Source organism: Stenella coeruleoalba, assembly GCF_951394435.1.
Source record: "Stenella coeruleoalba genome assembly, chromosome: 1".
In the NCBI taxonomy this organism is placed as follows: Eukaryota; Metazoa; Chordata; class Mammalia; order Artiodactyla; family Delphinidae; genus Stenella; species Stenella coeruleoalba.
Window position 1 is genome coordinate 147,822,746 of NC_137169.1, and position 10,919 is coordinate 147,833,664.

Below are 10,919 nucleotides of genomic sequence, written 5' to 3' on the forward strand. Positions count from 1 at the left end.
TGCAAATGGAAAAATAATAGCCATCACTTATTGCCTGCTTCTATCATATGCCAGCATTGTGTGAGATCAAATAACTGTACTTACTATCACTCTTAGAAGAGACTAGATTATTAGGTGACTAGTATGAAGGAAACAAATGCCCAACCTATATTTCTGGTGACATTTATGATGATCCTAATTGAGGACTTAAATAAAAATAAACCTAATCATGTGTATTAAATGAACTTTTTGGTAATTTGGTATGATTAATAAATTCTACTCAGGAAAAGCTAACAACGAGGAACAACATAAGTGAAGAACGAAGAAAAGATTCAGATTCTTCTAATCAAGGCATCATCATCTCACTTAAATGACCCACATATCAAAAGCATGAATAAGCTTTAAAACTACTCTAATAAAATGAAAAGTTTAAACCACAGTACCTGCTGATGTACTCTAGTAACAAGTTTATTAGTCATTCAGACTATTGTGTGTGTGTGTATACACTGAATAAACTATAAAATTACTGTTGTTTAAGGATAATTTAAATGAAATGTTATAAAGTCCAAGATTCACAAAGCATCAAAATACAGTTGGCCACATACAGATAGTTCTGCATTTCTTTTTTTGTATTGAGTAGTATTATCTTATGCCTATTTTTTAAGTAACTTGGTTAAGAATTCCCTAAAATTCTGATTTTCCATTTCAAAGTAGAAGATAACCAATTCAATGAATAACATATTCATTTAGTCATTACTAGCAGATTAGCTTATAATGTAAAAGTTATTTTTACTTCTACAGCTCTACTGTAACTTAACTCTAGAGTCACACTACTGACAACAAAACTTTTATTTTATAAACAAAACACACAAACCATAACCACTTCAACAACTTAAAAAACAAGGACAAAACAATCTTTCAAAGCTTGTTGTATATAACAGGAAAATATAATAATATTTAATAAAAATAATAATCTTATTAAATTTAAAAGTGATATATGGCCTTAAGGCACTCTTTGTCCCCTTGCTCTATTGCTCAGTGACTTAATCCCCTCTTCCTCTCTAGAGCTCTACTTGTTTCCTCCCTCAAGCCATTAGCACCAAATGCAAGGAGTGCTATCAAAAAAAAGAAAAAAAAATCTAACTTTGAATTGTCAGCTTTCTTACTGTCATGATACTGTAATGAGCGAAACATTAACTGTATCAATAGAAAAGTGAAATGGGCCATAACTAGGAATAAAGTGAAATTGATGGAAATGAAGCAAGTCAGAATCTTGCTGACTTCATTTTTAAAAGTACCATCAGCATAAAAATAAGGCATATCTAGATGACACTTCCATTCATATAGACAGCCAAACAAATATACATCATGTACTAGTATTTAACCACTACAGCTCTTCTGTTGCAAATATTGGGTCTTTTAAAACTCAAACTAAAAATTGTATCATTTAAGGCAAACCTAAATTACCAAATTTAACCCCAACAAATAATCCCTTTCAATTTCCATCACAGACCAAAAAAATAATATTTAAAATATTAAATTGAGGTCAATTCACTATCTGGAAACTTCCTTAATCTAACTTGTTTTTTATATAATGTTAGGTAGTGAGAATCCAATAAGACATTTCCCCAAAATGCAGTAATCAGTTGATCTATTTCAATAATTAAATGAGGAGACTGGCATTCTTAAATAACCTAAATTCTCAAAAAACTTAAAGATAGTAAATACTACTACTCATGATGCACTTCTTGACAGCTTTTTCCATTCTTTCTTTCCTTCCTCCTTACCCAAACTTCTATGGTTGGTAACTTCCACTTTTAAGACCTCACACTCCAACTTAAAAACGCCTAAGACTTAACAGACACTGCCTAGTCCCAAAGCCTACAAAATAACTGCCTAAAAATTCTAGTCTCTCATTCTTTATTACTGAGAAACACAACAGGAGTTTACTTAAGAGAATGTATATTTTTGTTACATCACACCAGACTTCTAAAAGACAAAATATGAAGGATACTACTAAAACATAATTTACTTTAAAATTGTGAAAAGTCCCTTGCTTGAAATTATTTAAAATCTGCTAATAAAAATAAAATGTATTTGGCCAAACACTTATTTGACTTTTGGCTTATTTGGCTTAAATTAAATATATACAAACAAGGTTTTTTTTAATACAGATATAAGAAACAAGATCCAAGAAAACATATTTAGTGGGAAATATATATAAATTATTCTGATAATACAGAAAAATATCTCATAACATAAATGTAAATTCTTAATCACCAAAAGGCAATTGAGGATATAGTTTTTTATCATATTTTTAAATTACATTTACAACTGGTACATACGAAGAGTTCTCCCACCATTTTGCAGATGAGAAATAATAGATATTAAAATGACAATCATAATCATAGACTAGAGTATCGCTATGAAACCATAATTCAAGAACTGAATCTCTAGAAGTATCAAAATCTTTTCCTTAAATCTTAAAAAAAAAACTAAAAATTTTCTAAATTTATTAAACATGAGGTGTAAAACTACACATCCTTTATAAAATACTTTACACATAAAAATAAGGGACATATATTCACAAATCCAGTACCAAAGTCAAAACTGTTTCATTCTTAAGAGAGCAGTCTCTTGAAAGATCATTTAGAATTCTTACATTCCCAGTATGAGTCTAGTAATCTGTTTTTAAAAATTATTCTATTCACATTTCATATATATATATATATATATATATATGTTTTTTTAACCCTTACGACATCAAGTTGCTAGAAAACTTCTGATACTGACAAATTGAATAATTAAAGTTATGATGTGTAGGCAATCTTGAATAAGTGATTTACCTGACAAACGAAGTTTTAATAAATTTCAAGTCAAAAAAATGAAATAATCACCAGCTGACTTTTACTTCAGAAAAATATTTACTTGGAAACAAAGACATTTTAGTATAAAAACTTTCCAACAAACTCAAATATTGGTATTCCAAAGGTACAAAGTAACTTCTTTAGCTAATATCCTTCAAAAGTCAATGTACCAATGTAGTTACACTGCCATGTACTATACACAGTATGGTATGTCATGATGTGTACTCTTCCCACAGAGAACTGGTGGATGTTGGAACTTGCTCACATGTAACATCGGAAACAGAACTTAAGCCAAGCCTTCAAGCTTGAAGGTCACATGGAGCATTTGCTCTCATCATTGATTTACTCCACTACCTAGCTCTTCTAAATCACATCTATATTTAGGAGAATGAAGACAAAAATTTAGCCAGTTTAGGTTTGAATTAAATTTAGAGTAAATCTAACTCTCAGGCAGGCAGGAGCTGCTCCCAAACATTCTCTACCAAATACTATCACAAAATTCTTGAACTATTTATGTCATCTTACAAACATGACAATTTTTGGCAAGTCCGTGTTTAGTAATTTCCTTTGCTTGTACTATATAGAGATGTGATAAAACCCACTGATGACCACCTTCAAGTTCCTGTTGACCTAAGATATTTTAATATCTCCTCCCATTTCCAGAGTGATTTCCAAAGCCTGGGAAGGAATGTTTCCACTAATAAATATCTTTCAACTGAATGCCTGTTATACCACCACGCTCTCGGCAAAGCGAGCAATAATCCATTTTTGCCCATCACAGAATTATTCAAAATCTCTTACTGCTGACCAAAAGACATAAGTTCTTCCTCATAAGTCCCACATTAAATCTAGGCAACACTAGAGGGGTGGGATAGGTAGGGTGGGAGGGAGGGAGACGCAAGAGGGAAGAGATATGGGGATATATGTATATATATATATAGCTGATTCACTTTGTTATACAGCAGCAACTAACACACCATTGTAAAGCAATTATACTCCAATAAAGATGTTAAAAAAAAAAATCTAGGCAACAACTGAGTAGCATGCTTTTACTCTTGGGAAAATATTTACTGAAAACTACAAGAAAAAAACCTTGAATAATTGGTGTCCCCTCTTTTATTGTATATATATTTAAACACATTATGTATAATGTATTTAAATACATAATATATATTGTGTAAACACAATATATATTTATATACTCATTACAGAGAGTTTATCATGATAACTCTCTATAACAATTAAACCATAATGGCTAAAGAGTTTTTTATTTTACATACAAACTTACCCCATTCTAGGTATTCAAGAATGTTCTTCTCTCTTCTCAATGGAGAATTATTGCATTCATCATAAAGGCAGATGAGGATATCCAGTAACGTTTCCACACTGAAGCACTGCCCATTGGTCTGAGCGGGCCCATCCAAAATAAACTGCTCCAACTGCCTCAAACGCACTTCTCCAGACATGTTTGCTTCAACTTCTGCTGGTTTTTCTTTCAATTACTGAACCGATTTTGACGATGATTATTTGAACCTAAACTTGAAAAGGTGTGGTTTTAAAAATAAACCACTTGTTATTCAAACAACTGTCATGCAATGCCGGTGCTGAATTCAACATCCAACACACCAGTAACCTCACTTAACTGAAGCGTCTTCTATTTCACACATATACATATATTTTGAGGGAAAGTTACCATAAAATATATTTAAAACATTTTTAAAAGAATAATACAATTAAATCGTATATTTAAATAAAATAATTAAAAAGTACTGAGAACCAAAGAGTCAACACTTCTTTAAAAAAAAAAAAAACTCTTCTCCTTCATTCAAAATTCAACTCGTGCAACATAATCCTGAAACGAATCCAGTTGCATCATTAATGAATTAAGTCCGATCTGCATCAGCAATTCACTTCCCAAGCAGAAGGAAAATCGAAAAGGAAGGGAAAAACCAGAATGTATATAAGGGGGAGGGAAAACCAAAAATTCTGCTGCAAATCCTCCCAACCACCACTTGGATAACGCATCAGCGGCAATTTCTCCGGAGGGAAAGGGAGGGGGCGAGGTCCCTGAAGCAGCCCCTCGACTCGGAGCACGCCAAGCTTTCCCCGGAGGAGGCTTTCCCTTTCTCCTCCCGAGGTCCTTCTTTTTAAGGCTTTGCAGTTAGTCCTATTTCCAACGGATTCCGATGAAAACTCTTCATTTTTCTCCCCGCTTCTCCCAGGGGCCTGACTGGCTGCGGGCGGCACTCGCCCCCGGCTCCGGGAGCGGCGGCTACTCGGCCGCCCGAGCCCGCTCCATGTCGGTGGTCGCTGGGCCGCCGGCCTGGGCCGCGCCGGGCGCAGAGCCCGGTCTCCCCCACACCCGCACCGCGGCCGCCCACCCGCTCGCCCGCCCACACTCCCGACGCCCTGGCGAGGGGGTGCTTTTCTGGATTCAAAGGACACGGACGGCAGCAACTGCGGCGGCGACGGCGCGGGCGGCTCCGGCAGCTAGTTCTCCCCCTTCTTCACACCCCTGGGTTAAGGGCATCTTTCCCCCGCAAAGAGGGGAGCGGCCGAGGCGCAGGAGGAGGGGTTGGTGCCGCTGGTAAGGAGACCAGAGGCTGCCGCAACCCGGCTCGCAGCCACTCCCTTCCTTTCCCTCCACCCCTCCCCCTCCTTCCCCGTCCTCTCGCGCTCGCGCCCTGGGCTCCGCGAGGCTGCTCCAGGACCCGCCGCACGCAGGCGGAGGCTCGCCGACGAGTCCGGATCCAATATGGCGGCCCCCGGCCCCCGACACGCGCGCACCCGCCCTCTGCCTTCCCCGCCCCCGCCCCGCCCCCGCCCGAACCCAGCCGGCGCGTTGAGGTCCGGTTCTGCGGCCCCGCAGAGCCGAGGCCAGGCCTTGGGGGGCGCGCGGGCGGGGGCCGGGGGCGCGGCCGCTGCACCACCCCGAGGGGAGGGTGGGGACGCTTCGGTTGAAGAGGCTGCGGCTGCCGCAACGTGGAATGCAGGGATACGGGAGGACTGAGGGAGGCCGCGGCGGCGGTGGTGGCGGACGGTATGGAGGCGGGAGGACCCAGGCGCGGGTTGGGAACTGCGCCACCGCCTCGCCGCCGTTCCCGGTTCCTCGAGGCTTCTCGTAGGGATCGCATAGCGGGGCTTCCTCCGGTCCTCGGAGGCACCACCCGACTGGCACGTTTGCTAAGGGGGCCCAGAAGCAAAGGGCTTTAGGTTTCCAACAGATCTGTAAAACACAGTGCTTTTCTCACCGCCTCTTACCTGCGCGCTACCCGCCCCCCAAATTCAGTTCTCAACAACTCCAAAGTAATTTTCTGGGTGTCCAGTTACACCACTTCTTGTGTCATTTCCCGGGACAAATACACTGACAGACATGTACGCGCTACCCTCCAAGTCCTGAGTGTGTGTGCGAGAAGAACAACTCTCCATGTCTATTCCCAAAAGTTTCCCTACGTAGAGCACAGTGTTTCCTCCTCCGGAACTATTCTAGCTGCTGCCTTTATCCCAGCCTAGGTTACCACCTACAGGGGATTTAACCAATGAAGGGGAGTCAAGACAGTTCGCCACTCTCACCAAAACTCCATCCCCTGTGCGCGCTCGCATGCGCGCGCGCACACACGTAGCCCAATGGCACAATGCAGAAACTGGGCAGCAAAGGCAAGTAATTCAATAGGTAAGGCTATTTAGGGCCTTCCGGGGTTTTTTTGAATCTTGATTTTAGGAGAGCGCTCTACAAAATTCTCATGGAAGATCCCACATTTAAATGTATCACTAAACTGGGTCACTGCATTTCTGTCATTTCCTCTCAAAACTGCCATCTCCTTTATAATCTTTCTCCAAAATACAATTATTTTATATTCCTTTCCTACACCCGTGAGGCAGTTATGTTTTCTATGTTAATGCCTACAATTGCCACAATTTTTCACATCTTACTAATATGAAATCTGAGGAAGCACTAGAAATGAAGGTCTAGAAATGAAGGCTAAAAATGAAGTCTAAGGTTAATTATTCAAGTTGCTGTCATTCACAAAATATTGTGACTCTTGTGAAATCTACACTTGCATGGCTTATATGAGGAGACACTATTTCCAGTAAGCTCTTGACACATGTGATACTTACATAGATTCAGACAAAAGATTTTATAGCCATTTATAGCCATGACATCTTTATGTGCGTGTGTATTGGCTAATTATAAAAGTAATAGAAAAGCAAAAAGAAATGTTTAATCCTAACACAGATAATAATATTTTGGTGTTTATTTTTAAAGTCTCTTTCCTATGTATTTTAATAAAATGATGCATAACAGAAGCCAGTTTTATAGCCGCCTGTTTTCACTTAGCAATATATTATGAACATGTTCTCAGGTCAACACATATTCTTAAGCAACATGGTTTTTAATGGTGAAGCCAAGACATTTTAACAGTTTCAGTTGACCATGAGGTGGGGTAGCAAAGAAAGAAGCAATTTCTTCTGCTTTGGCACCACAGAGCTGACTCTAAGATACCTACTTATCCAACTTGTAAATAACGCTAAAGAAGAGTTTAAAAGAGAACCTATAACACATTGTCTCAATAAATGCTAATTAACAGTGGAAGTATATGAGGTACAGATATGTTTTTTAACAAAAGAGTCATGCTGCCAGTTTTTTCTCTACCTATTCTGTTAGCACTTGGGTACCACCCACAGTCCAGGGTACTGATGGTTGCTTAATAACCTTTTCCACATTATTTAGAGAGTAAAGGGGAGAACTTATTATTTTTATTTTTTAAGAAAAGCACAAAGAGAAGGAAGAAGGTTGAACCCAATCAATTTTGCTTGAATAATTCAAGCTCAGAGACTTAATAATTAACTAGACCCTAAACACATTGTGTGGGTGTTATTTTAAATGTTTGGGTTGAAGTGTGAACATTCTTGTTAATGAAACCGAAGAAAGGTGCAGCTCCAGCAGCCCTACAATACTTGAAGTGATCCTGCAAAACATGAGTGCTACAGGCTGCATGGCAGGGTAGCACTTTTTTCTTTGGATAAAAAACCTGGAGGAGATCTTCTTTGTGAAATTTTGCGTGGGGGCCTGGAGATTAGATGTATACCACTGCAAACACAAATTGTTTGAAATAATCAGGAAAAGTTTTATGAAGATGCTGGGTATTATTCTGACCTTTCAGAAAAGAAATAGGACAGGAGAGGACAGAGAGATAGGAGAGTGAAAAGAATAAAACAGGACAGGAGTCTTTAAGCCTAGTCCAACAAATCCTCCAATTCTGGCCTAAGAACAGAATTGATCTACCAGTTTATAACAACCAGCCCCACTCTTACCTTGCTGTACCTTACTCCAGAATAACTAGATGGAGAACAGGGCCAAAAGCAAGGTGAGTGCCACAGCAGGGCTTCATGTATAGTAACACACAGGTATTTTACTACATCACCTTTCAGGCCAGCTAGCACATCCTGACCCTGCAAATGACTGACTTGGTTTAGAGCGCTCTGAGGATAAAACGCCAGCAAATGCTTGTCCTCACTTCATGTCTGACTCCTGACATGAGTAATACCAGCTGCAAAGGCTTATGTTATAAAAAAGGGAGACTTTGTGATTAATAATTACCTCTTTTACAGAACACTTACAATGTGTAAGTACTCTCCTGAGTACTTTGAGGATATTATTCTATTCAATCATTATAACCATATGGAGTAGACAAAGTACCATTTCCATATCATAGATAAGGAAATGGGTTTAGAGATATCTTGGATAACTTGTGAATGACCACACAGCTGGCAAGTGACACAGGAACTGGGAGTCAACACCAGGCCTGAGCCCATGGTATTAACCATTATACAAGAGAGGTCAGAAAGATCTGCAGAATTCCATAAACCCAACTCCTCCTTCCTGTTGTAACCAGGGAGCAGTGGGATATAGTTGTTAATCCACATATTTGGACATTAGAAATTGACATCAGGGCAGAGGAGGGAAACACATATGACGGATCGGGATCCAACCAGAAAAAGAGAAATCACCCATGTATTTAAACCAGAGAGACCTTAATTATGAGAAATGGGTACACAGGTGATGGGAGAGCTGAGGAAACACACAGGGGAGAGTGAGGTGACCCACAGTCTGGTGGCAGCACCTGCTACTACCCAAGGCTGGTGGAAGCTAAAACCAGGCCTGGAGGGAGCTGGAGCCCAGAGGAGGTACAAGGGCTACTAGGGAGGCTGCCTAGGCAGAGAGAGGGGAAGGAGAATCCCCTTACCGCGAATCCCCCACTATTTGCAGCTAACACAGAGCTTGTGAAAGAGAGCCTGCATGCATTGTCCTCAAAGATACAGAGCAGAGCAGGCGATGGATGTGGAATGGCTGCAAAGACAAACAGGCCAAGGATTTACATACATATAATCAACACAGTTTCAGTTTTGCCCAAACCATTAAAAAAAAAAAAAGCAATAAAGCCAATGTCTTATCTTTGAACAATAATTAAGTGGATTTTAAAGTGGCATAGTTTTAACCTAGGAGCAGTTTTTACTCCTCCCTTTTCATATGTATTTTGCTTTGTTTTAATTTCTCAAAAAAAAAAAAAAAACCCTAGGGGCTTCCCTGGTGGCACAGTGGTTGAGAGTCCGCCTGCCGATTCAGGGGACGCAGGTTCGTGCCCCGGTCCGGGAAGATCCCACATGCCGCGGAGCGGCTGGGCCCGTGAGCCATGGCCGCTGGGCCTGTGTGTCCGGAGCCTGTGCTCCGCAATGGGAGAGGCCACAACAGTGAGAGGCTTGCGTACTGCAAAACAAACAAACAAACAAACAAACAAAACCCCTAAAAACCCAACCAAACAAACTCTCCTCATCTAGGGCATGTTTACTCAGGTTCACAGACCAATACTTCACACTTGCTGATCAGTGGATCTTGCCTACCTTGCCCTATCTTTAAATCTTGCATTTAAATTTCTCATTAAAGCTCTACATAAACAAACTCTACTATAAATGGAATTTTCAAAAATATGTTTAGGGTCAAACGTTATAATACAGATATTGCCCCCCTATTACAGCAGTTTAGTAAATTTGGATATTAAGAAGATAGATGCCATTCTCTTATAAATACCATCAGCACGAAACATTTGGCAAAAGGCTCCATGCCATGGGTGTTGACAGAAACCAAGCCAGTTAAGCCAATGTGTCCTTCTCAATCCTGGGGCAGGGCTAGAGGTGACACAGCCAGGACCTAGGGGCTGGCAGCAGAAGAAATGAGTTAAAGAATCCATTTACCCCACTCTGGAAATCTCTCTGCCAAGGTTACTGTGACTTCCACATTATCAAAGCCAATGGTCAATCCTCATTTTACATTTCATTTGATCTTTTAGCAGTTTTGACAGCACTAATCACACACACACACACACACACACACACACACACACAATTGAAATACTTTTCTTCACCTGGCTTCTGCACTCTCCTTATCTTCTCCTCCCTCACTGGCCACTCCTCAGTCTTCTTTGCTAGGTCCTCCTTGTATGCCTGATCTCTAAAAATTGGAGTGCCTCAAGGTTCAGTCTTTGGAACCCTTTTCTCTTTTCTATTTACACCTATTCCCTAGGTGATCTCAATCAGTCTTAAGGATTTAAATACTATATATAATGGTTTGAAAACACATGTCACAAATTCTTCAACACTTCTCTCATTGAAGGTTGAGTCTGCACCTTGAATCTAGGCCAATCTTAGTGAATCACTTGTTTAATTAGAAATTAAAATGAATGGAACAAATAGAATGGAACAGAATAACCACTTTATGTGGGTTATTGAGATTGGGAAAACAAGATGTGATAGCCATATCCTTTGTTGTACAGTGCCCATCAAGGCAACACTAATAACAGCTAACATTAATTGTGCACCTTCTATGTCAAGTACCAAACTAAGGACTTTCCATTCACTGAATTCTCTTAACAACCTTATAGGGCAGAAACTATTATTATTTCCTGTCTTAATCAACTCAGGCTACTATAGCAGATTACCATAGACTGAGTGGCTTAAACAGCAAACTTTCATTTCCACAGTTGGAGGCTGAAAGTCCAAGATCAAGGTGCTGGA

The 10,919-nt window shown here is 40.0% G+C and overlaps 1 protein-coding gene across 11 annotated transcripts in view; it reads right to left on the minus strand.

Moving 5' to 3' along the window:
• CDC42BPA (CDC42 binding protein kinase alpha) overlaps window positions 1-5,512 on the minus strand; it is a 323,830-nt gene extending 318,318 nt beyond the window's left edge. For 3 of the 11 annotated variants that reach the window (XM_079912203.1, XM_079912202.1, XM_079912201.1), the window contains exon 1: window positions 4,135-5,510. In XM_079912203.1, coding sequence (XP_079768329.1) covers window positions 4,135-4,312 — 178 coding nt within the window. In that variant the 5' untranslated portion in view covers window positions 4,313-5,510. Of the gene's footprint in view, window positions 1-4,134 lie in introns of all 11 variants that reach the window. The other 8 variants (XM_079912204.1, XM_079912200.1, XM_079912207.1 and 5 more) reach the window with 5 other exon arrangements.
• Window positions 5,513-10,919: the final 5,407 nt, after the last annotated feature.